This window comes from Meriones unguiculatus, chromosome 4 (assembly GCF_030254825.1).
Source record: "Meriones unguiculatus strain TT.TT164.6M chromosome 4, Bangor_MerUng_6.1, whole genome shotgun sequence".
Taxonomy (NCBI): Eukaryota; Metazoa; Chordata; class Mammalia; order Rodentia; family Muridae; genus Meriones; species Meriones unguiculatus.
The window spans coordinates 131,886,143-131,913,661 of record NC_083352.1 but is presented as its reverse complement, the minus strand read 5'-3'; the positions used below and the strand labels follow the sequence as shown (position 1 = coordinate 131,913,661).

The following is a 27,519-nucleotide window of genomic DNA, read 5'->3' as shown; positions in this document are numbered from 1 at the left end:
TCATCATACTGTCTGGGTCCATTTATGTGAAATGTCTAGGATAGGTAAAGGCATAGAAAGGAAGGTAGAGTAGTGGTTTCACAGGATTGGGGGTAGCGATTGTGGAAGGAATGAAGATTAAGTAAGAATAGGCTTCATTTTATTTCTAAAAGAAATGGAACATTCTAGAATTAGACTATGGAGATGGCTGTACAATCTATGAAAATACTAAAAGTAGCAAACATGTACTTTCAGTGCATGATTTACATGATATGCAAATTATCTCATACAACTTTTTTTTTTTTAAGTTTTTCTTTGTGATGCTGGAGATTGAAGCCAGAGCCTTGTGCAGTGGTCAAGTGTTTACCAATGAGCTATAATCCCCATCCCCCACCCCAATTAAAATAAAAGGTAGAACAGGACAGAAAGTGGTCTGAGAAACACAAGAATGACCTAAAGATTTAGGGGGAAACCCGAACCTGTGGCCCAGGAAGCAGAGGAGGACGGGGTAGTAGTGGCACCACATGGCATCACCAACACCTCCTGAGCTGAACCACGCTCAAAGCAAGCACACTTCTCGCAGGTGACATGCTACTCCTAGTGACCAAAGCTGACTCTGAGATGTGCTTAACTTGAGTTCAGCTCTCTGTGGTCTGTTTAGGGAGGGGCTAGGAGTGTTCAGCCTCTGTGCTTCCTGGGTTTGGTGTATCTGTCACTCGTGACTATTTTTTAATTCCCTGATAGGCATCAGCTTAAAAAAAGTGGCAGCTAGGTTTGTGGCCATTTCTGGGGGGAGGATTGGTGGTGGCTATGAGTTCTAACATGTTCTGAAGTATCCAAAGCAACATCAGAGAAGCAATGGAACTCCTGGATAGGTTTATTGATAGGAACAGTCCCCGCGGGGCTGGGATGGGACTGGGGCTATGGCCCTGTGATAGATTACTCACTCAAAGTGTATGAGTCCTTGGACTCAACTCCTAGCACCCAAACAAGTGAGCAAACAAACAAAACACTCTTGTTTTCTTTAGACAGTCAGGAGGCAGTGTGGGCCCGGGATCAAGGCTTTTTCTACTGGAACTCTTGCAATGCACTCCACTGAATTTTGGAGCAGACAATAATTCAGTTCATGTTAGTTAAATTTCTCAGTTGTCTGTGCCAGAGAGCATTTGCTACTCACAAGTTGCCCAGGCCATAAATCCAACAAATTAGTCCTTTCTGCCTCTGAGGAGAATGTTTTGCTTTTGGGACAATAAAAGGGTTCGTTCCCCTTGGTCACCTGTCAGTTTATTCCTGTGGATTTATACTAATACAATGGGGCACAAAGGCAGGGACCCTGAATGGGTCAGAGAGTGAGTCCTGTCTGGGAGAGAAAGATCTAAGTGCCAAGCCCAGATCTCACCATGTCCAGCCAGCCACATGATATGAAACACCACCCTCTTCCATCCTTCACCTGCCAAGGAGATAAACCTTCCTCACAAGGGTAGGTGGTGGGCAAAGTGCACAGAAATGGCCTGCTGCAAACTGCAGCTAAGGTCTGGGGAGTGCCCTGCAGACCTTACCTATTGATCTGAGAAGGGGTCATTCCCTAGGCTGGCCTTGAACCCCTAGGCTCAAGAGAATCTCTCATTTTGGTCTTTCAAGTAGCAGGGCCTGCAGGCATGCCACACTACACAAGGCTTTTTGAGTGAGACAAGACTGCAGGAATCTTGACCTTACATCCTTGCTTCTTCCGGGTCACTCAGTCATTGACTTTTTTGTGTGCTGGGCACAGCTATTTACATAGCTCTTCAAGGCCAGAGGGAGGTGAATGACTTCAGATCAAAGTTCTACCTGCTGCATGCTCACCTTCCCCTACCTGCAACACCTTGCATTGCAAAGACAGGAGCCCCCATATTCCTTTCACCTGGATGGCCAAGGTGAGGGGTTGCATTTCAGGATACTGTGGTGTGGGGCACTGCACGCCCACAGAGTGACTTTTCAGCAGGGATGTCTCCGCACTGCCATTCACTGCTCCCAGAAGTGTTAAGAAAGCTCCTACCTATGAGGGGTTTCCCCTGGCTGATCCCTGCCTGCCTTCTACAGAGAGCCTATCTGAGAGGCAGCCTCAGGAAGGCAGAGCATCTTTCTGTTTCGCCCAATTCTATGCCTCTCCTATTAAGTCCTTAGGACCCTCTTGTGGGTGTAGAGTCACTGTCTGAAGACCTTGCCCTGTAGGTTTTGTGGGATGCTCTGAGGAATGAAGCTGTTGTCCTACCATGGTTGAGCTGCAGGAGAGGTGTGGGTACCACTGGGATTCTGGGCAGGCCAGAATTTCAATACCTCATTGCTGCCTCCAGCAGGTTGGGACAGGATGGGGAGCAGGAGACACACTGGCAGGTGGAGTTCATCGGGGATTTTATCTTCTATATTCTTTAGGTGGTTATTCTTTTTCTACCATAAGGTTGTAAACCTTCTTAGATGCCAAGAATTCAATGTTGGCCATATTAATGCTGTAGATTCTCTCTCCTTTCCTCCCTTCCTTCTATCTATCCATTCTCTTGCAATATCGATGTGCATGTTTCCCATTTTCAAAAATTTTTTTCCACTTAGCCTTTTGTGGGATTTTAAAAGCACATTTACAGGTCTGGCTCCCCCCTCACCTGGGTGTCACCCCAAGTGTCCCTGGAAAAGATAGCACAAAACACTCCTTCTATCCAACAGCACACTCCAGTGCCAGCACGGAAGCTTTATTTGGCCTTGCTTTAGTTTGCTCTTTGCTAAGTGGAAATCCGAGCAAAATCATTGAGTCTTCCAGGAAGCTTCAGCTGCTAAGGCTGCACATGGACCACCTGCAAGGCCAGACTGACATGAAGGCCACAACTGCCATTCACAAAGAATGTGAGCCTGGGGTGTCCCAAACCCTGGGCTTGTCTCAGTCAAACTCTGAAGGTTATTCTGAATAGTGTTTAATTAAGACTCATTTCTAAAACTCTAAGAAAGATTCTTGGTACCTGCTGGCCATCCCCTAGTAACTGCTTCAGTGTCCCCTGAGCCATAATTAGCAGTTAGGCGGGAAAGAGAGGCCACCTGCACATAAAACCCTGGAAGGCCAGGAGAGCGGGACTGGCTGACTACAGTCCCTCATAGGATGCTGACACTCACAGCTGCTTCCACAGGCTCTCATTCTATACCACTCAAATAAGCCATCTCCCTCCCTGTTATTGGAAGCTCTGGACTGGAGTCTCAGTGCTGGCCAGGGTCTGGAGGGCCCCTGAGAATCTGAAAGGCTCTTCCCCAGTCTACTCAGTCTATCCTGGTCTTGCAGAAGACATTTCAGTTCTCAGGCATCCTAAGTCTTAGCCAATGTTGCAAAGGTAAAAACTGGATGATTGGTAGATGGTATAGGACACAGGAGGCAAGCCCCTGTTCCCAAGCTCCAGGGTCACAAGACAGGTGGCACGGCCCATCTCAGGGGAGTCTCAATGTAAGTGGCCCAAGTCACTGGCTGGCAGGAGCGTTTTCACCTGCAGTCACATTTCGCTATAACTATCCAGGATTTTCTTTTTTCTTTTTGGACACAGATCCTTCATGAATATCTTCTTTCTCCATTAAGACTTCATTCTCCGCAAAAGAAGAGACACAGGCCTCCTCAAGCTTTCCAGAACCTTGTATGCATCCTTCAGCAGTCTGCTCAGTGGCAGCAGCCTAGGGAGGGCAGAGCCATCTCAGAGATGTCACATCTGACAGGCTGCTGCATCGCTGTTTAGCTGACCAAATGGAAAAATATGTCTACCTCTGCTTGTCTCCCAGAGCAACGGGAGGAGAGTAGCAGAGTGCTAAAAGGACACAGGGATGAATAAGCACAAAGCAAGGTGTGGCGACAAGCAGGGCATAGGGAGTTCTCTTTAAGCCTCAGCGCAGTCCACAAAAGCCCCCAGAATCGAATTTCAGTTATTCGGAACTGCACTCTCCAGCCTCAGGACTAACCTGGCTCCTCGCTTCCCTTCTCTCCCCACACCAGGCTTTGACCATATTGCTTGTCACTGACCCACTTTTCCTAAGAGATCGAGAAGGGGGAAGGCAGAGGAAATGTAATTATAGGTGTTTGTTCTGCATCTTGCATCAGACCAAACACATCTGTGGTCTAGAGACACACCTGTACCACTTAAAGCAACAGCCTGACTTCTTTCTGCCTTGCTTTACTATTTTCTTCCTGTCGCATGTGTTGTGAGAAAGAAATGAGGTGCATTATTCTTTAAAGAATTCATAGCCCACTTTGGATAAATAAGTGCACACACACACACACACACACACACACACACACACACACACACACAGAGTTTCATCTCTAAAAACCTGAGGCAGAAGCACAGATGCTGCTCTACTTGTAAGAGTTACATAAATCCATTGTAAGTTGATCACACTGAAAATACAGTGGTTTCACGGAGGAGCCAAGCTGGATAATAAGATTAAGAGTGGTTGAGAACTTTCTATCAATATTTTCTCATCTCTCCATGAATACATCTGTAAGTTACAAAACAAAAGCAAAAAGGGTCAGAATTGAGCTGGCTATGTGGAAGGGATCTAGGCTTGGGCCAAATAAGATTGTTTGGACAGGATGTGTTTCCGGGACACATGGCAACACTTTGGCCAGGAAGAGCCAAGTGTGCTGAGGGTGGAAGTTGGGTTGGTCGTGTGTTCTTGAGTGGATAATGACACAGGGGAACTTATGTTTAAGGAAAATTTCTGGGCTCTCTATATGTAATTCTCAGATTTAATTCTGGGCTTTAACATCAAAAACAACCCGGCCACTACTGCTTAATTTATGGGACCATCAAAACAGGGTAGGCACTGGGTTGGCACATCCATGTGTGGAACAGGAGAGAGCTATGTTGTCCAACTTGTCTGCAATCTTCAGTTGTTCACTCACGGTTTACGCTACCGCTTAGTTAAAACTACTAACAAGTCCCCAAAGTCCCTTCCACTTCCACATTCTATGATGTTCTTTGCTAGTTTCCCTAAGCTACAATAAAGCTAAATACATAAGAAGCATAAGCATAAGCTGTGCTATCAATCTAAGCCTTACTAAGATCATTTTAGCAGGGATGGAGGAAGGGAGAAAGAAAAAGAATGAATACTAACTAAGTGAGTATACAGTGGGATTACCCTTTCAATTAACACAAAAAGCTTGCTGGATCAGGGTTGGGGTTTACCTGTCTGTTTCTGGGGGCTAACATGATAATCAACTGCCCAGTAAAATATTCCTTCCAGGATCTATATGCAGAATGGTAAGCCTGCAAGATGCCGGCATTGTGAGCACACATGCATGGCAGCCTCGGCAGTGGGAAGCTGGTGGAGCTTCAGCCCTTGGGGAAAAGGCTAGTAGTGAGCTACAGAACTAGTGCAGCATCTACATCCCAGATTCCTTTTGGGAATAAAGTGTGACATGATGTGCTATCTGCAGCTTTGTGAATGTATTCCATTGGCTGCCGCCAAGGACCAAGTGCACCAGGTTAGGGTCTCTGGTGCAATGTCAAAAGCTGTTGCAGTGAGTAGCAGAAAAGAATGACGAAGAGTATCCTATAAGACAGATGAGAACAATGCTCCTTTCCAAGAGGCCATCCAGGCACACGTTTGAGGAAGAGGAAAGTTTGCAGCTTTGGACGGTGGCAGCATCTTAAAACTGACCCAGACTAATCTGGTTTAAGCCCCAAATATGACCTACATTCAAGCAGCAGATAGCGGATCAAAGTAGGGTGACACATTTTCTTTACTTGCTCTATATCCCAGAGCCTCTGCAACCCCACCTGTTGTGAATGAGAAAGTACCGCTGACCCTGGCTTAGAGAAATCAAGGGCTGGGTTTTTGAGACTAACAAGTAAACAAAGACCTGTGCTCCCTCTGCTGGCCCTCCATAGCAATATTGAAGTGGGCAGGAGCCATAAACAGTGTTGGCATCTCAGGCAAACCCCAGCCAACTCAGGGGTACCGAGAACAAATCTCCTTGAACTTGGTTTTATACATTCCTCAGAATAAAAACATATTCTCACCAGCTTTTAATTCTGAAAGTTAGATATTACACAAGGCATACCTACTGTTCTCAATTGCCAAATTGCTAGCTGTGACCATAACAGTTACTTTGGGATTCACTTATCAATGGACACAAGCGGATTCCTCCAACATTTTTAAGGCCCAGACACAATCTTTACAGCAGCTTCAGGGAGTGTGTTGGGGGGGGGGACCCAAAACATAACAGAACAAAAACCAGCACAAGGAAAACCCCATGCAAGTCCAAACAAGTTTTTTCCCCATTTTTGTTCAGTAAGAGCAGTTCCCAAAGGTAAAGATTTACACTATATCCCCTTGGATAATGTCAAACATCAGACTGGATTCTCCAAGTCATTAGCATGCAGAAGAATGACCTCATGGTGAACAGATGCACTTGGCTGTGAGCTGCAGTGATTACATCAGTCCCTCCCCAGCACTCGAGGGCGCCCATTCCAGTTAACCCTTTACAGGCCTCTGCTGTTCCCCTTCCTTGATAACATGAAAACACAAGCTTAGTCCTCTTTTCCCATAGATGTGTGGGTTAAGCACATACATACATGTATGCATAAAACACCTATGTTAATACTGGCTATCTTTTAGATTATTTGTTGCCTGTCAATAAGGGAAGGGATCAAATGGCAAACTGAAGGCAGGGCTAGGTGAAAAAGCCACCCAAATACCTTTCATACAGAGTATTATAACTCAAGCAACAGGTACAATGGGCTAGCTTAAAATAGCATTTCTGACTGGGAAATGGACCTTTTTAAAGGCCCTTGAAGAAGCTGAGCTCTTGTATATGAGCCCTGTGTCCCTATTCAGAAATTATAGTGCACTGTGGACAGAAGTGCACTCATCTGGGTGCTCTGGTCCCAAGGTTGCATGGTCAGGGACTATGGGAGGCACAGACATTTCCCATCAGTAGGGCCTCTGGTCAGGCTCCCCTGGCACATCTCCTTCTCTCCACAGTAGGACTGTGTGTTGCCTTCTGCCATGCTATACTATACAATGCAAGCATCTTCCTTAAAGTCTGTATCCTTGCTGGGAGGATACAAACAAAGCCTAGTGAAGTCTGGGCATATGTATATAAGGAGCCCTAGGCCCTGCTTTGATGACACTGGTGGCCACAGAGACTAGCCCTGTGTGCACTATGGGAGCTTAAGCAGTTCAGGGTCAATTTTTCCAGTTGGTCTGTTGCCTGGAAGAACAGACTTTGCCTCAGTCTCTGAGTGTAAGCTGGCTGGGCTGGGCTCCTCTGGGTTAGACTGTGCTTGTCCCAAGAAAATAAAAATCACCGTGAATAACTGAAGTGTTTTCCTCTGGGTAAGCAGAAGCAGGGGCAGGGATCCCCCAGAAGTGAGGTCTGCACATAAGCCAGAAGAACACAACAGCACTGGGCTGTTGAGCCCCATCCTCACAGGATTGTCCCCACATTGCAGTCACTGTGAAAAACAGATAGCAGCTGTGAATACCACGAAATGTGATGTTCAAGTTGATCTGAAAGGTTGAACCACATTTGTTTTTGTGTTCTACATTTGGTTTCTCTGCTCCAGGTATAAAAGTTAGTTCTATTGCCTATCTGATAAACTGTCAGAATTTTTATAATAACAAAAAGACATTCCCCCCACCAAAAAAAAAAAAAAAAACTCTTTTAACCACCCTCCCCCAATTGGTCCTACCAATCCAAATGTTCCTACAGTTTCACTGAATCTGAACTGGTTAAATAATTATGGACTTTATACAGAGACTAAAAAAATATATAAAATAACAGCCATCATTGTTTCAGTAACATCAATAATCATCATCTTTAAAAATAAAGTTAAGAAAAATAAACATTTAGTTATTATTTAATTTTTTTTATTTTTAAGAAATGAAATGTTTGATTAAAAGTTAAAGGGGGGAAAAAGGCAGAAACAAAAATAAAAGCCTGCACTGAGAAACCATGTCCCAGTCAGTGCCTCCAAAGGCTGAGAAGAGGCTGAACAGAGCGCTAACGCATCAGCTTGCCGTGGGTTCCTCATGCTCTTTCACTGAAAAATTAGACACAATTTTAAACCTCTAGCCAGACTGGGTATGAAATCTTCATTTCCCTTGAAACAGACTTTTTTTTTTTCTTGTCTTAGATAGAATGCTGGCAGAGTGTATAAAAGAATTCAATTCACAGCTGTTCTACTTTTTTTAATGTAAGAAACATTAATCAAAGCTCTAAGTTATAAGCTTTTCTCATGTTGCTCAGTATCCCAGTTCAACAAAGATCAATAGAGGCCATCCCTGTGTTTCTCTCGCCTCGCCAGGAAGCAGAGGCGTGATTATGTAAATGGGGCCCCGCACCTCTGCCAGCCTGCTTATCTCTCAAGCCTTCTGCCTGCTGCTCCTGGCTCCCCATGCAAGTGCCTGCCTCTCTCTCTTATCTCCCAACAAAGCTCCAAGAGGCACGGACTGGAGCCAGCGATGTTAAACAATGACGCATGGCTGATTTTATTTGTAAGTGATTTATTTCACTGAATTTAATTTTTTTCACTTTGTGTCTAAGATATTTGTTAACAAGTCAGCAACGGAGAGGCAAGGCTGTGTTCAGAAGCAATTAACACAGGCTAGAAATCTATTAAGCATCCTTGTAGCTAGGCTGAAACCGGGGAAGGTGAAGGAAGCCCCTCCTTGAGAATTTCAACATGCCAGAGACTAAATATCCCACTTAATCTCAGACAGGTAATTAATCTGTATCAGCATGCACAAATTTACAAGTAATATTTTGATTCTTTGGGAAAAAAAAACCCTATAATAATCATATCAACAATTTAAGTAGCAGTGCATATTTTTTTTCAATTTGATAGAATTATATAAAAATAGTACGTGCCTAAAAACAAGGAAATCCCTGGAAAATTGTGCGATTTCACTGGTTACTAAATGAAAAGCATTATAAGCTACTTTCTGAAGACTCCACACCAGGTGCTACTCCGGTCGGTGGCTTGTCCACATGACACCAGCCACTCCAGAGAGCAGTGTGCACGCGGCCCTCTGTAATGATGGGCCTGGGGACACTGTCCTTCGTGTCTCCAGCAGTAATCCCTGACCCTCGTATCTCAGCGGCATAATCCCCATTTAGCATTAGTGGCAACGGCTTCAACTGTGAGGAACTCTTTTTGATAAGTACGCAGTGATTTGGGCATCGCTCTTAAACAGCATATTCCCAGCTCAGCAAGAAACCCACACTCCCGAATGAACTGGAGCACATTATTGAGAAAAAGTTCATTAACCTTGCTAGATTCAAGGGTTAACAGGATAGCTGAAGAAAGGAACACAGCGAACAGCTCGGATACAAAACAAATTAAAATGAATGTCATCATTCCTTTTGAAATTCATTAGTTGATTCAGAGGGAGAATGTTCTTCTTAAATTTGCAAGCATTTATCTGTGAAAAACAGGTGTACATCTGCTACTCAAATGCGTCTTAAGCGGGAGGGAGGAGAATAATGTAGACACTCACCCGTTCCACTGAGAGAGTAGCTGGGAGAGGGAGAAAAGACTTGAGCTGCGAAATCCTCAAATGTCATGACTTCCCGGTGGTTCTGAATTATTGCTTCCAGATACAGAGCTCGCTCTTCGTAGCTGCAGGGATTGGTTAAGGAGACAAACAAACGTGCACAATGGCACACAGAGCCCGGGCAATCTGCTTTAAAGGCACTTAGTCAGCTCTCCCTGTTCTAAGTGAAAAAGCAGCTTGGAAACCCTTCAGCATTTTGTCAGAAAGTTAAATATTTGTCACACATAATGGTGAGATGCTAGTTTTAAGATCTAGATTTCTTTGGGGCTTCATTTATATCAAACAATAACATCATTAAAAATAGGTGTACCAGAAGTTACAGGATTATATCAGAGCACTGATTATATTATCTCTAAGACTGACTGAAACAAGAAGAGAGGTAGGTGATTGCAACAACACTGCAATGACACGATGTGACAGCCTTCATCTCTGCTCCAATCTAGGTCAACAAGAATTCTTAGTCTAAGGACACAGGGAACTGATACTTTAAGTAAGAGCTGGTGAACACTTTGAACAAAAGTAAGAAAACATAAGTTATTGGGAAGAAGAAGTATGAGTTTTATTCTGCACGGGCAGCAGAGCCTCTGAGCATTAGAAAGTGAGAATGGATATGGACGGTGCAGCAAATGATGTACAGTGCAACTGAAAAAAAAGAGAGAGAGAGAGAGAAAGAAACCACTGGCTTCTAATTAAAGCTGCAGTCTGGAACACACAACATTCAAATGTGTAATCAAAAACCAGTCACCAATAAAACTTACAAGCGTAACACGCTGAAGCAACTTTCCAGCTGTCTTAATAGGACCCCTGTGTGTGGCAGCCTTTCACAGGGCAGAAAGCAAATCTTCCCCTTTGTGTGAGGCTTCTGTTTCCTCTGAAGGTGAATCACGCACTTGCAATAGCAGGCACCGTCACGATGATCTGACCATGAATAGAGGCACTGCACATATAACTCTAGGAATTAACACGTGGGGAAGCCAGCATGATGCCTCATTTCCCCTTCCTCATTATCCATGCAAAAGTTAAAGGATGTGTTTTGATTATTTTGAAAATTGTGCAATTTCTCCATGAACACAAAACCCAGGGAATGTAGATTCCCATTGGTGTGTTGTCTGGGGCTGCAAAGAAGAAACATGATTCTGTATGTCTCACTAATATTCTGTGTATCTTAAAACAATCTTTTCAAGATGTCCACTTGGAAAATGTAAGCTGGGGACAATTACACCCTCCCAGGTAGTTTCTCTAGAGCTTATTTTCAAACTGGAGACACTTTCCCATTTTCTTCTGGCAAAGTCTTTCCAGCGATTTCTAGGCGCGGGCTCTCTCCTCACTCTCTTGTATCTTCAGGGGCTGCTGCCACAGCAAGAGGGGACCGAAGGCATTCAGGAGCAGTACTGACGCACCTGGCAGCCACATGTGACTATCACAGTGTAAATGTTCACTAAATGAAATGCAAAAGGAACAACTATGCTTCTCTGCCCCAATCTGTACATGTCAAACATTCAATAGTCACATGAGGCTGCGGCTGACCAAGCCAAACTGCAGATATAGGACCAGTACACAACTGTGGAAAGTAGTATCAGGATCTGCTTCATGCTAGAATTTAAGCATGCTGTATAAAACTTTTTTTTTTTTAATGAAGAAAATGCATTGGAAGCTTTCAAAGGTGGCCCCTCTGAAGATTTATGATTTTATGGATGGTCACAACAGCCCCAGGCCTGGGCAGCGTGCTCCAGAGCTGGCTGCTGGGCTGTGGGCTGAACTCCTGGTGACTTGGCTTAATGAACAGGCTGCCAAACTTCCTCAGCGAGAGGCGCCTGCTCAAGCCCAATTCTAGAGGGACCCACTAATGCCATTCACGTCTCATTATGAGCATGCTCATTCTGCACAGCACTTGGCTGTCGCCACAGAGCGGCCCTCGGTGTATGGCCCCAGCAAGCCGCTGGTCCGGGGAACAGCAGGACGTTAGGCCTGAGTGGCCGTCTGGCGAACAGGCCCTCTGACACTAAGCTGGCACGTGCTGGCCCAGCAGGGGCTGAGCCAGGCGTGACAAATTACTCAAAGAGCTGAGCTAAACTTATGGCTGACAACCACCTGAGCCTTTAGACTGCTGCGGCCCACTGTCAACGCTCAATTCATGGCTCCCCCCTTTCAGTACAGTCTGCTGGTGAGCCTGGCTTAGAGCAGGCACGTCCCTTTAAAGACCTGTCACACTCTACCTAGTATTGTCCTGCTGTTTCCTGAATGGTCCCACTGCGTCTAACACATCCCCATACAGAGCTGGGGACAACGGCAAACAACACAGAAATGCGGGTCCTCTCTGCCTGATTCTCCACGGAAGACTTATCTGGAAAGTAGCCTTGTTAATCAAGCCTACAGAAGACTGCTGCACACAGATCCCGGGTGGCTGTCCATCATATTCACCCTGGGTGACACCATCCAACTGTCAAGAGGCTGGTCCCTGTCATGCCTGAGAGATCCAGGTTCTTAGGAGGATGTCCACACAGCAGTCAAGGGTGCCGGCATCAAGGTTTGAGAGTCTCCCTCTCTGTGAGTGGTTACGATCTGGCTCCTGTATCACAGGACTACAGACAGCAGACAGAAGCAAAGGTTCTTTCAGAATCGGATGCCAACAGAGGAAATGATTCTTCACAGAAGGACTGCTGTTCAAGCCCCAGACTGTCACATGTCACACACACACTCTACTCCGCTCTCAGCAGTGTTAACCAGCATTAAACTGGGTGTTGTCATTTAGACAAACATCCATGGTGGGTTGGCTAAGGCTAAGAAACATCAAATGCAACTCACTTGGGTCCAAGCCAAGGCATGCTAAACAACACGACAAAGGGAAAGCACAGCTCACCCCAGCTCAAACAGTGCTTTGAACAGACAAGAACACACGAATACCCCACATCACCTGTTTAGTATCTTCGCAAAAACACAGCCCTGGTTTGCCCGTTCATCTCTGTGTGGCGCCTACGCCTTTCTGTGCGTGTGCACATGGCACGTGTGAGTTTGTGGCAGCACGCGCATGCACAGACCTAAAACTTGCTGCTTCGGCTAGACCGGCTGCTCAGTTATTCGCCTGCCCCGCCGCACACTGGCGTTACAGACCCGTGCTGCTGCGTCCAGCTCGTGGTAGGTGGGCCCCTGGGATCCGAGCTCAGGTACTCATGTCTACGCAATAAACACTTCACTCTGAGGATCTTAACTGACTGTACTGGAACTATGACCAGGGTGAACTGGAGCAATGTTGCCTGACACTTATCCTCAGAGCCTCAAAAAAAAAAAAAAAAAAAGAAAGGAAGTTCAGTAGACATCAAAATGCAAGACCCTCCTCAGTCACATGCAGGTGGCTGACAGAGTACTGAGCCATAAATCCGACTCCCATTTTAACACTAGGTACTGTTCTTTGCTCTCCTAAAAGCACCCCAGCAAACAAGAGTTTTAATTCTCTTCTGAGAGGCTACCTCACTAATATGATAAAAATGCTTACAAAGGAGTTATTTCATCGAACACTCAACTCAGAGAACTTTCAGTTTCTAAGCAGAACCCGGCTTGTTGCTGTTATTCTCGCCCACCCTCTCAGTGGGGTTTTCCTATGTAGTCTCACCCGGCCTGGAATTCACCGTCCTCATCCCTCTACTTACCAACTGCTGGGACTACAGGGGAGAGCCATTATGCCTGGCTGTATTTAAGCTTCCTTAGCAAACTACTCCTAAGGTTTTACATAAAGAGTTTACAAGTTATTAATACTCCACTGGGATGTCTCCAGTAGTTATAAATCAATATACCTCTCGGATTCTGCTGGGAAGCCAACCTCGTCCCTCCAGCTTTAGTCTGCTTATTATTTGATATTTTAGAACAGCAACAATGTGACCTTAAGGAAGGTGCCTGCTTCTGGTGAAAGAGCTAGTTTTCGGTTCTCACAAGATGGGTGAGGGGATAAGACACTCCTCACAGCTTCAGTTGACTTAAGAGGTAAAATGGGATGGGGGCAGAGTAGTGGAATCCTACATAAGAACCTTCTGCCCAGGGTTCCTACAGAAAGAGGCACGGTAAATACGGATAGCCTGTTCCGGCTACCTTCCTGTGTGCTCAGAGGTTCTGTTCAAGGAGCAGTAAAGTGAATGAGCTGGGATGGCTGGCTTTGCAGTGACCAAACTACACTACTGATTGGAAAATGTTAACTCAAAACTGAATTGTTTTCTGGTGTCACAATTAACCCCTATACTAGGACTGGGATGAGAATCCAGATTTTTCTAACTTTCATTGTTCTCTGTGAAGATCAAATCCCAGAACACACAGGTCAAATTCAGCGCCTACTGCAAGACTAGGAGCTAAACTCCCAACTGAGGACAAACTACCAGACTTCATAAATATATGTAGGCTACAGAAACCAACCTGCAGTGTAAACCCGGGCACACAGACCATGCTGACTTCATGAAACACAGAAAACCAACAATTCCCCTATTTTACTCTCCCTAACACCCTCACCCTTCTCCCTCGCCTCTCCTCTGCTTATTCAGGTGCTATGATAGTTAACTGTTGAGCATTTCAGCCACCTACCTGTCCTGGAGCTTGGAAGAGCCACTCTGCAGGCTGCACTTTTTTTTAATCCTTTGGAACCTGTGTTGCTCAGCCCTTCTCTCATTTTCTAAATCTGGACATGATACTGAGATTAGACTCAGGGGAAGACTGCCCCCTGATATTGGGGTGTGTGCCACACCAGAGAGTTCATGTCCCTATCCTGAAGTTTCATAACACCTGCAGCAACGTATTAGTGACATAAACAAGCCCAAAGCTAGCTGTCCTTGTGGCTACCAGCCCTTTGACTCTCCAGTAGCCATCTTGCAAAGAGAAGTCATGATTTAGAGCTGTCGGAGAGTTGTCACATGTTCCTCTGAGGAATTCTGGCACCCCTTCCAGTGCTGACCCTGTTCTGACCCCTTAGTCTATCAGGGGTCATCATCATCTCTTCACTCAGCTAGCTCCCAGGTTAGCTTCCTGAGCTTACAGAAAAGGGTCACAAAGTGAAGTGCTCACAGATTTTCAGCAGAGCTGTACTCCTCTCCCCTTGAGCGCTTTAGGAAATTCTGTTTTTCCTCCAGATGCCAGGAGGATGTTTGCACTCTTGCTTGTATGGGCCCTTGACTTGCTCTTCGCTGTGTATCTATCAGCAGGACACTTGTCACTGGATCTAGTGCCCACCTGGAGAACCAAGGAAAACTCTTCATCATAAGACCTTAACTTACTCATAGATTCCAGTGATTCTGATAACACTGCCTTCATCCTTATATCCTCTATACAATGTTTACTGGGCTTGTACAAAAACACAAAAAGTCACTTATTTTTTGCACACCTCAGGAAGTAGGTGATAAATGTATGTGGCATACATACATTTGAGAGAAGATGAAAAAGCAGAAAAGGTGGGAGGAGTTGCGGGCAGAACAGCCTGACCAGGATCAGAGGCCCTAACCTGATGCACTGCTGATCCTTGACACCTCTGAGTACCTGCCACTAGGTAGGATACACACAGTTTGGGTGGCCATGCCTCACTCTAAATAAATGGATGGAATTCCAGCGTGGGAGCAGATGCAGTTATATTCTAAAGCCATACATCCTTTCCGTGGAGAGTCTGTTCGTCTTTCAGTAGAATGCGAATTTCAATGTTAGAACTGCTGAAGACTGCAAATACATGAATCATTCAATGTAAATGTCACAGCCTGGTGACATGAAGAGGAGACTTGACCGAATAATGCAATCGCATGAAGTGGATGCTCTGGGAGAGGAAATGAAACACATGGAGGTAGAAGATATTAGATTAGGTCTCCAGCCCTAATGCGACGCTCCTGGAGGGGGTAGTCCGCTACTGCTCAGAGAAGAAAACACCCATCTAACTAAGTTTAAGAGTAATTCTGAGGAAATGATAAGAACAAATGGAAATGGGGGAAAGCAGATTTTCCTTGGGCTATTAAATTAGACTTTTGGAGGAGGTCTGCTCTTATATCCCCAGGCCATCAGCAAAGGAACTGAAGGCTTCCTTTCAGGATCTGAGACACTCCAAGGGTGCCATGGATTTGGTCTACATTTTCATTACAAGTGGTCAGCTCTGTCCTTCCCCGGGGACTGGCTGGTGAGGAGAGTATCTTTAATCACAGTCTTTTCCATTTCTATCTTCTCCACTTCTCCCAGAGTACCTTACCTTCAGCAAGTGAGAAAAGACCCTGTGACACCGTCAATCAAAGTCTCACAGTGGTAAAAATATAACTGACTTTCAAGAAAATTAGTCATTCGGCGAGTTTCAGGTCTCAAGAAAGTGCTGTCAAATTGTGTGAGAAATGACTCAACAGGCTGCTTGACCGAGAAACCCACTGGAGAAGTAAGGGATCAGTTAGGATGACTGACAGCTGAGAGTTCTGGGTGTTCATGCCAGTTATTTGATTTCCGGGAGGAAGGAGTCAGTGTCACCTGGCTTCTCTTCCATAGGTTTCACTCATCCCAAACATCTATAGTAGAAGCAAAAAACGTTCCTTACACTTTCGTCAAGGCAATGACCACTGGGACTTTTTGTTGACATTTTATATTCATGCCGTGCTGACTAACTAGAAGATAATTGGAAATGTACAACCATCTGAAAATACCTCGAGCCCCATTTGTGGCAGTGATTAAATAGGGTATACATGGAGTTTTATCTCTACCTTCACCCTGTTAAGTGAAAAGCTAGTGAGTAAAATACACTCTAAGTGTTCTCTAGTACAATGCATGCAACTGAACTGAATTATTTTATAATTAGTGGACAAGTACCCTGATCTTGAGGACTAAAATCCACTTCACTTGGCCTACAAATTAGTTTATATCTAGGTTGGTTCTAAGGATGAAATGAACACTAGCCGCAGTGGCATGTGTCCGGAGCACACAGGAGGCTGAGGCAGGAGGACGGAAGCTTGAGGCCAGCCTGGGCTGCGGAGTGAACTTGAGTGGCTGCCATGAATGGTCCTCAGACCCAACAGAAGTCACTGTCATGATCCCAAGTTCTCCACCAACTTTCTTGAGTTCATTTCTGGAAGCAACTTTAGGGAAATGGCTGCTTTTGGGTGATGTTTACAAACTTTGGGCTTTAGTTAAATTCTTTACTTCCTTCTGTGCATTTTAAAATAATAAAGTTAGGGGCTGGAGAGATAAACTCAATGGTTAGAGCACTGGCTGCTCTTCCAGAGGACCCAGGTTTGATTCCCATGACCCCACATGGCGACTCACAACTATCTGTAACTACAGTTCCAAGAAATCCAATACTTTCTTCTGGCCTCTGTAGGCACCGGGTACACATACAGTACAGAGACATACATATATATACACACACACATACAGACAAAATACCCATACACATAAATAACAACAACAACGATAATAAAATTAGATGCATCTGTATGGACAAAGTAATTTTTTTATATTTTTATAAAATCATTCTAATAGCTGAGTTTCCTGGGATAACATTCATGTTAATATTAACTTATCAGATGATAAGAATAAACTACAAGAAAAGTTAGGGGTTTACCAAATAATAGTAACCTAAATAATGAGGTGATCTCCCTGTGTGGATTGCCAAGTCACCTTTCTAGCCTCCTCAGACACTGCAGGGTGGGGCGAAGGGGTGCCCTAACACCTGACTGATAAAGCTACTGATCTGTACTTGAAACCAAAACGTACCGCAGCTTCACCAGAGCAAGACATCAACACTGCAGCTGTGGAAACCCAGCTGGAAATTCGGGGGAATTCTAATATCACAAAGTCCTCAGTGTTTCAAAGCAGCAAAATGGCTGCTACTTGCTATTAAAGGAACTGATGCTATCCAAAACAGAACATGTAGAAATGTTCACTAAGGCAGGAGCCACAGTGGGCAGACAGAACTGAACACCATGGCAGAACACAGAGGACATCTGCATCTGTATCCCTAGGACCAGCTACTCTGCTGTCAGCATGACTGGCTGGTCTACAAACATCTGTCCTGGGCAAGCCAAAATGCCAGAGGAGGGTGAGGCAGCATTTCATCTTGTTGGGGAAGCCGGAAGGGAAAAGTTCTTCCTTTACATCTTTGGCATTTGATCCAAGGTGTGTGTTTGTGTTGGGGGGAATGACCAGGAAATATAGGTGAGCTACTCAAATATTGACAGAAATTTTGACATGCAGGGGGCACTGAGGATGAAACCCAGAGTCTCAGGCATGACAGACAAAGACTCTACTGCAACCCACCACGGTTTCTGTGATAGAAAATTGATGTATTGCTCTTGAGCTTGTACACAAAAATTCCCAGAGGCTACTGGAATGGTGTTGGTTTTACAACAGCCTCAATGGCGCTGTTCCCCACCCTCTGCTGATCTTGGCTGGGGGCCGTGCAGGGAGTTCACTTAAACAGAGCAGATACTGTGAGGGGAGTGGATGTTCTCCAGGCGCCTCCCAGAGGAGACACGCTGTGTGATCCCCAAGGGAAGTTCAGGGGGCTGAAGACTTTGTGAGGTGGGTGTGCATTCCTGTGACACTTCTGCTGGGTGCTGAGGAAGAGACATTGTCTCTCTTGATACTAAAAAAATACTAGAAAGAAAACACAAGGCAGAGTCCAGCATGAATTTCATACACAGCTGATGAAGACAAACAGGCAGTGTACAGATTCTTCCTCCTGCTATCTTCTTCCTTCTCTTCCTCCTCTGTGAAGAGGATGGAACCCAAGACCCCTGTATATCAGACAAGTACTTTCTACCACTGAGTCACAGCCTTCTATGAAGGGTAATACATTTTTGGAGTGCTCTGTAACAACTCACTCCACAGGGAAAAGGTCCTGTGTTTAAGTGCCTGTTTGTGGTATGAGCCACATTACATTCTGAGCACCATCGAGGCCTGGTAGGTGCACCTCAGCTGTTGTTGCACCAGGCACCGGTTATATTACATACAGGTACCAGCTGGAATTACCTGGTGCTTTCCCTGATTGAGTGTGATTGATAGGCTTTATCTCATTTATTCCTAACCATACCATCCCTTCTTGTAGCCTGTATGTTTAGGATCTTTTCATGGAGGAGACTAAAGGCCAAAAATGGGGCGTTTTGTTCCAGAACTCTCACATGCAACCAGCAGCTTGCCTTTCCAGCCCAGTTCTCAGCCATGACCTGACTCTTGAGGTCAAATGCTCCTGTACATGAAAATACAGTGACATCACTGCTGACAGAGGACCAGGTCCATACAGCCATTTATAAATTGAAGATATGGAGGAAACAGGTATCCTTTTCTCACATCTCTCATTCAGAGAAGAAACAGATGCAAACTAAAGCAGCTAGCTATGTTTTAGTGTTGGATCAGTCATGGCACAATGGTATGTGGGGTGGGGACTCCTGCAGCAGGGCATCGTGCTGGACCTTCCATGACACAGAATCATGCAAGCCTTCTCTCACTCACTTTCTTCCTTAGAGCCCTCCTGCCTGGCTCATCCATGTTCCATCATCTTTCTGGACTGTAGGCCTGGCATCCCCCATCCTGCACACCAATGACCCCATCATTTGTCAAGGACAAGAAAGCAATTTTCTGAGTGAACTCTAGGTAGACCTGGTTTAAGATAGGCTGCAGAGGGAGATAAGGAGCTTGTTCAGTTGCATATATGTTTGAACTTTTTCTGAGTCCTCCAGAGAGTGATACAGAAATAAGGTGTTCCCAATAGGAATGAAGGTAGAGAAGAAAATATCTCCTGGTGCCATGTACTTCCAGAAAGATGTGTTAGACAGTAAATGACAATTCTGTGTCATTATATTCTGGTTTAGTCTACTTTGCACATTGATGAAACTGTCTGTTTTTACATTTTGTATGCCAAATTCTCTGCCCAAAGACCCATCCATCCTGACAAAAATACACTCTTAAAATACAACAAAACCAGCCTGGATGCTGCTAAAGTCCCAGTTCTCAGTGTTCTCTGGGACTTTCCATTTAAGCCTCATACAGTCATTTGATATCATCTTCGTGACTGAAAATGTGACTGCAATATTATTACTTTAAATTATAATCAAATCATTCTCTTGCAGATTAAGACACTTACTCTTAAAAAAATAGTCAAATTGAATTAGGTGTGTCTTTTCTTGATAGATCAAAAGCAGCTCCATTAATTCAGCAGTTTTATATTAATGGCATGAGACATGGCCCAGACGAGCAAAATACCCTTTCCAGCCATTCTGTACTCTTGTAAAAGGAGATGGACATGTTCCCCACAGTTCACAGGGAAAGTAGGACTGTATAAAAAGTCCCCAGGCCAGGAAGCCAGACATGCTCATTCACTGGATGCACAGCCTCCTTTTCCTTTCATTCTTCAAATTATTGATATTTGCTGAGTGCTTCCTGTATATCCCGTATTTTTTCATGAGATGTGAAGAAACCATTTCTTTGCTCCTCAGCCCTCCTCTCAGCGTTGGCTTTTATAACCCCTAACTTTCACACCAAGGACTGCAGTACTTTGGAGCATTCTATAGCACATTATGGTGAGATTACCTTATCATTATCCTGAGCTCTTTTCAGGGTGATATCTCACATAGAATAAATAAAAGACACTATACTTATAAAATATAAACATAATGTTGGCACAGTGTTCTATCATTTGTGAAGCCCTTTTGTAGTCATGAACCTACTGGACACTTCGAAAAACTTCAAACTACAGGAAAGAAAGGAACAGGGCCCAAATAATCCTGAGCTCACACCATGAATAATGATCAAGGCCCACACTCTTGAGCTTAGGCAAATTCAATGGACAGATGCATGGATGGATGGATGGATGGATGGATGGATGGATGGATGGCCATGGAGCAAGTAAGTTGCTCCAAAGAACTCTAAAAGGCTAGCCTCTTTCTTTCCCATATGCTTTCTCAGTTTCATCTTCCAAGTTTCCTTTAGTTGGGAAATTTGCAATGTGAAAGGTAATTCTCCAATTGTGCTGCTTGGTGCTGACAAGTGGTTGAGAATAGGCAGCTCTATCCCCGCCCCCTATAGAACCAAAGTAGCACAAAGTAAATTGGCAATTTTTATAGCTAATCTGGCATAAATAGTGACTTCCTAGCTGAATTATTATCTGCATGATTGTAAGGAGAAGCTGCCATTTACAGTAATAAACTATATTAATTCAATGCTTTCCTTCATGCATAAGGTTTAGGAGATTTAATGTGCTCATTAAAGATAAAGTTAGCTTCCTTATTTCTGGTCACATTTTGAAGAAAACTAGGGGAGAATTGTAAAGTTTTATTAATTGATTATTTTGGTGGGCATCTTCAGTGTAAATGATTTAGTCATCAGATATGGGTTATTAAGTCCCGACACCTACAGGACAGGAGAACAGCACAGCTTTCCCTTTGGAGATCCACGTCGCTTCTGGGCCACACTGAAATGCTGAGCTATTAGGAATGGATTGGCATTCTGCTGCTGCTGTCTTGTGAGGGAACAGGGCTTCTGGCAAATGATTATTTTTAATCAGACACCACTTGCTGTCATTAAAATACATGGAGGAGGGTGCAATCATTTGTGCAATGCTTCTGAGCAAATGCACTAAAAATTCAGGCTGAGAATCCACATCTCATTGCAAAGAGCATGGTCAAGTCAAAGCCAGATTCCAGATACAAGCATACACCTGCTTCGAACCGTGGCATTGTGTCAACAGGGCACTGCTCCCTCACTAGGTTATGCTTTAGAACCAACCCTCATACTGTAACAATCAGCACGCAGTGGGAATCAGAACTGACAGGAAGGCTGGGAAGCAGAAGTGGTTGTTGAACTTCATGGCCCTCCAGGTTAACTGGCAGAACTGAACAGGAAAAACAACTGGCAAGAGAAAAATAATGTGTGTTGGGATCCCCAGCACAACATAGCAGAGGACAGAAGGCCAGGCTTGGGTCCAAGTGCCCATTAATCCCAGGCTGTCTGGCTTGCTGGCCAGGCCTTGGGCCCAGAATCACCAGCCCTAACAAGGAGAAAGAGGAAGATCTTCCATTGATGGAGGAGTCATATCAATTCCTTGCCTTAGCCCCCGGAACTTCCTCTTAACAGGTGAGAAAGATCAAAAGGCAAATGTCTTATCAACTAGAACACAAGAACAAGGGACAAGACTCAGGTTTAGCTGTGGAAGCCTGAGACCCATGTCGGCAGATTGTAAACTTGACCATGCTCAAGCATCATATCTGTGAGATGCTTTTTAGACTAATATTTCTGACTGTCCTCACCCACCTCTGATGAAACTTAGAAATGTTAGTTTGAGAATCCCCTTTGAAATTCTCCATACTTCTCCACATCCATGCTGACAGCACAGATAGGTCTTCATCTTTGTTTCCCTTAAACATCGCATATGCAGGTCACTGGGAATACTCAGTCCAGAACACAGCTATGTGGACCCTGGGAGTCAAGGAAACCATGTGAATGACTCCTTACTCAAGGATGGTCAGATGTGAGTTCATGGAAAACATAAAAGACATGTCATTCACAGTATCTTCCTTCTCCCAGTCTGTAGCTGATGTAGGTTACCTTGTGATGTCGACAAGCAGGCCAACTACTGACGAAGGAAGCGACAGCACGTGGTGAGGTTGGGGGACATGTGGAACAAGATTCTGAGACTGAATCGACTCTACACAGGCAGGACAAGAGTGACGGTGGAGGCTGAAGAGAAGAACTGGGGGAGATATTCTAAGAAGCCATGCTCAAAGAAAGGGGGAACACAGGCTACCTTTAGAAGCCCAGGACTTGACCAGCACATATCCAGGAAGCTTATAGGTTAGACTAGTGACACAGGAAGATAGGTGTGGCAGCTAGGCACTGAGCTGCAGGGCCAGGGAACAAAATACAGTATAGGGGTCTGCACAGAAAGCCCTAGAAAGAACTTTAGAAGCCACCTCCAGGAGAACAACAGGATCTTAGCCAGGTGAGTAATTTCAACAAATAGAGAAGACACAATGAAAACCTAATAATGTGCCTTATTCCATAATTTAAATAATTTTACGTATAAGTTACTATAATGTTATTCTTGAGATAGAACGATGAAAAAAATTTAAGTATGACTATAGGTAAGACTACTTATGCATGTCAAAAATGCACAAAGAGTAGATTTTAAAAAATGTTCTTAGTCGGAACCAGCAAGCGCAAATGGCGATGGATGCTAGCTACCTTGACAAACTCCACATTAACTCCATAAACACATGGGGCTATAACCTGTCAGAAAGAAAATTAAAAAGAGGAGGGATCACAAATCTGGGGCCAGCTTGGGATATATATAACAAGATTAAAAAATGAATGAGAAAATAAAATAAGCATTATTTTGTTTCTGAGATTTTTGAAGGAAGGGCATATTACTGTTTTAAGGAGAGCAGAACAAGAGAGTGAGAGTGAGAGCAAAAGTGAGAGCAGAAGGGAGGGAGAAACAGGACACATGAACCTTTGGATACAGTAGAACTTTCTACAGCATGCCTGTGTTTTGGGTGTTTCTTTTCTTTGAAATTCAAGTAAAGCTATGTAGTCAATGAACTATTTCTGCTAATTCTTCTTGCATAGACTTAACAGAAATGATAAATGGGGTTTCCCATTTTTTTGATTTGTGATTATTAAAACATGGTCATTGAAATCATTTCCCCCAACCCTTTTTGAGCTGCTGAATATTGAATCTAGGGCCTGTGTATGCTAGGAAAATATACATCTTTATTATTATTATTATTTTTAAAGGTGCTGAGAGAACTCCTAGGAGCTGAGAAAAGAAACACCTTTGAGCAGGAGGGATCCATCTCTCCCTGTCAGAATCCAGCAGAATAAGCCACTTTCTGTGATGATGGAACCACTACAGAACATAATACCTGGGTCAATTTTCTGTAGAGATGAATGTGATTGTCTCACTGGACCTGTTGATAAGCGATGAGTGACTACCAGGACTCTCCTTTGGTGATTATAATTAGCTGCCTGGTGCCACAAGCCAGGTGATCAACATGGATTAAGTAACTGATGAAAAGATCAAAAGTTAGCAATCAACACAACCGTAAGCTTTGTGACAATGCTAATTCTTCATGGAGCATTTGCACACAAAAGTTGATTTTTAACAAAGCTTTTTTATACAAACAGCACCAATGCTGACTTATAAAGCTCAAATACTTTTAGATGGACATTATTGTAAATGTTCACAAATTAATATATGCAGTGTATTTACAGTGGGCTTTTGTTAATTTATTTCAAAATTAATGTACTGTCTACCAGGTCTAGCCAGCCACCTGCACATGGAGGACAGGAAGCGAAATCGCCTGATCAGTGTCTGGGTGTTGGCTGGGAGCGAAGGCACCAGTTACAGGGACCTTAGACCTGAGCCTCTCTCTGCCCATCATGTAACAAGCAAACCATAAAACATCTTGAAAATGAAGTAAGTGCCTACCAAACTGGGGCAAACAGAAAGTGCATATTCCAGTGAGTGAGTGAGCAAGTGTGTGTGTGTGTGTGTGTGTGTGTGTGTGTGTGTGTGTGTGTGTGCGTGTGTGCGCGTGCGCACATGCCCTGGCTTGAACTCATGTAGACAGGAAAAAGAGAAATTCTATGGGCAGCATTAATAGACATTTTTGGAAATTTCTTCATACCCAAATCCCAGAAATACTGTAGCTGATGAAGACTTAAAATGGGGGAAGGACTCATTAGGTTGAAGAGAAAACTATTGAGTTTGAGGTTCAAAATTTAACCTAATATCAGAGAACTATGGTAACTCTGAAAAGCCTAGTGGGCCCCAGGCGTCTTTCCCTCAGCATTTGTCTGGAGCCACAGCTCCTTAGCCTGGCATTTCTCCTTTGTCTCCCAAGCTCAGGTCATGCACTTGCCATGGGACAAAACAGCCTCCTATGCACAGAGCTTTCAGATCATTCCAATAAAGCCCTACCAGACCCAGAAAGCTACTGAACCCCTTGGCACTCCCACACACCACTCCAAATAATTCCTTTCACAGAGGGGGTCTGCATGGGTTTTCTGAAACAACTCCAGTCACATATTCTAACCCCTAAGAGCAAAACAAGTTGAGAGGGCAAAACTTTGTTGGCTATGGTATTACTGATCTGTGCTTTTCCCATGTCATCCTCAAGTTCATGGATAGATAACAGGAAGATAACAGGAAGAGCCATGATGGTAGCATCCCTGCCCTGTAGCTGCCTGTCCCAGCAGGCACGCTTACATGAAAGTACAGGAATGGCTGAGGGAGTCCTGCTCATGACAGGACTACAGCAGTTCTGTGTGGACCCAGCAAGGTAAATGCTGGGTGGACCTGGAGAGTTCGGTGTGTTCCGACATTTTGTTAGACTGAAGGCAGAAATGCAATCCAGATAGAAACAGGAAGGAAGCTCTGGCTGTGTGGGGCAGCAGGGCTCTTGGGAGGGAGAGGGTCAGCCTGGAGCAGGAGGGAGGTTTGCCACTGTCGATGCCCAAAACACCTGCTTAACTCGCTTCGCCTGGTCCAATCAGCCACAAACCTGTGGCCAGGGTGCTGCCCCCACCAGGTTCTGCACCCGAGGAACCTGGGATCAGAGGCTATGCTCCTAGGGTTCAGAGGCTGCTGGCAGGACCTTGGCCAGTTCTTCTCCCTCTAAAAGTCTGCAGCTGCTTCTAAAATGGGAACATTAACATACTGATTTGTTCATCTGTGTTTTATATGGATGTTAGCTGAATAAATGCTGGCTACTACTAATTTAAATAGAAATATGATATATTTAAATGTGGAAGTTAAGTAAAAGAGGGACCACAAATTACCCTGAAGGTTCTGAAGATCACTCAGTAAAGCGTGGCACACAGGACTATGTATCCCATCTGTATGTATCCCATACAGACCAATGCAGAGCCCAGCCAGATGGGTACTACATGCTACCATCCGGGCCAAGCCATTTTGTCCTGTCCCTCCTTCCTGGTTTATGGGCCTCTGTACCTTGCAGAAGGCTTGGAGGGATGGTTCCTCTTACTCACTCATTGCCTCTCCAGTCCTCTGCTCTGACGCAGAGGTTTGTGGGAATCCCTCGGGTGGCAGAACATAATCTGCGTTCCTGGAGCCAGATCTCTTAGATGGCTGATGGTCAGAATCTGAGGGACCTATTAGCTTGTGTGGCAAAATGTACAGCTTTACTTTCAGTATACTCTCTGAAACGATGTCTTTCCTTCCATTATGAATATGGACAACAAACCACAGTGGCATCACTTGTAAATCACAGACCCTTCACAGCACATGATGTCGTTGCCCATGATTCAAAACAGTAATTCTTACTAACGCCTGACCATTACAGGAGCAGTGCACACTTCATTACTGTACTGTATGGCTAACCACATGCAGGTGTGTTTGATTGTAAAAACAGAACAACAACAAAATTCCACAAACACATAAGTACAAGCTGCTGAGTCCATTTTGTTGTTTATGTGTATATGGTTTCAGGGCTGAACACTCTGTACTGGACAAGCAATAAGGGAACTCATCCTAGGCGAAGCTAATACTCCCTTTCCCAGCAATAATTAGCTGCCTATAGTTATGCATACAAATATGTACATACACATGTATAGCACAAAGAAAATGAGGCTATCAGTTTGAGAGTGGGGGCATGGGTGGGGCTGGAAGGAGGAAAGGGAAGGGGAAAGTGATATATTTTTATTTTAATTAAAATGCATTTTAAATAAAAAGCATTCCACCATAACTGATTTCCTTTGTAAAACCATGGACTTCATTTTCTGCACTTATAAATACCTCGAGAAGGGCAGAAAGCCCATAGCACAGAGTAGGCTGAGGGAAGTCATTCTTTTAAGTGTTGCCTGGGATGGTTAAGAATCATGGGGCCATCACTGGCCCTAACACTACAGACCCATGGGGAAGGGGGTGGCCACTGGTCACAGTGTGACACATAGTCTAAGTGCAGAATTCTGCCTCTTTCCCTAAATGCCTCAGCACTGACTCTGGCCATATCTGACAGATGAGGGAGCAGCCCTGTAGAAGCTGGGCATAGCCCAGTGTCCACTGTGGGGAGTGTGATTTTGAGCCAGTTTACAGTTCCAGATTCTGAAAGTCAAGGCAGAGTTGCCTGTAAGACTTGAGCCTCAGAGAAAAAAAATAAATAAAGAGAATAAAACAATAAAAGAGAAAAACATATAATTTCAAGACAGAAAAAAGTATATAAAAATTTCAATAATACAATTTATACACATTTACTTTGTCTTTACAGAATACTCACAGTAAAAATGGGACTGGGGACAGAAATTCTTCAGGAAAACACCCTGTAGGAAACCATGTTCCTTTTCTTCTTCAGATCTGTGCCTCCTAGCAGACTTTACCAGAGTAGGAGGGAAGGGAGTCACATTGAGAAGAATGCATCATTGCCTTTGTAAGCCCCTTTTTCAGAGATGGAAACTGAGGCTAGGGAACTGAAACTCTTGGCTCAAGTTGCTCTCTCAACTTACGACTAAGTGGCCCAACTGCCATTTGATAATAGGTTGAGAAACAGCCCTGAGTTTCCACCAGTTCTAATAAAAAAGCAATCCTGTATCTTTTTACAGCTAGGGACCATATGAGAGGCCGGAGAGCCAGCTGGAACTGCTCTCCTCATTTCTGTTCTCAGTGACAGATTCTGACCCGGGGCTGGGCTGGTGAGGCTGATGGGATGAACCAGTGGAAAGAGGCAGGCAGTAGCAGGCAGTCCTCTGAAGCAGCGGCTACTCACAGGGCTTCACAGCAGCGTGGAACAGGTAATTTAATTTCATAAAGGGATCTTTCTACTGGTTGTTTTGTTTTGTTTTGTTTTTTTCCTCTCGGCCTACTGAAATGTACACACCACAAGGACAAAGTCCAGGGCACTCTTCAGCTGCAGTTTCACTTCTGCACATATTTAATGTGTTGCTGGGGATGAAGCATTTCATGGTATCTCTGCTTAGCAAATGAAATAAATCAATGTGTTAAGAGAGAGCCTTTTCCCCCTTGCTGTC

At 44.4% G+C, this 27,519-nt stretch overlaps 1 protein-coding gene across 3 annotated transcripts in view; it reads right to left on the bottom strand.

The window, feature by feature from the left end:
* Ralgapa2 (Ral GTPase activating protein catalytic subunit alpha 2) overlaps nt 1-27,519 on the bottom strand; it is a 269,491-nt gene that overhangs the window by 9,507 nt on the left and 232,465 nt on the right. For all 3 annotated transcript variants that reach the window (XM_060383131.1, XM_060383130.1, XM_060383132.1), the window contains one exon: nt 9,490-9,611. In XM_060383131.1, coding sequence (XP_060239114.1) covers nt 9,490-9,611 — 122 coding nt within the window. The remainder of the gene's footprint in view (nt 1-9,489; nt 9,612-27,519) is intronic.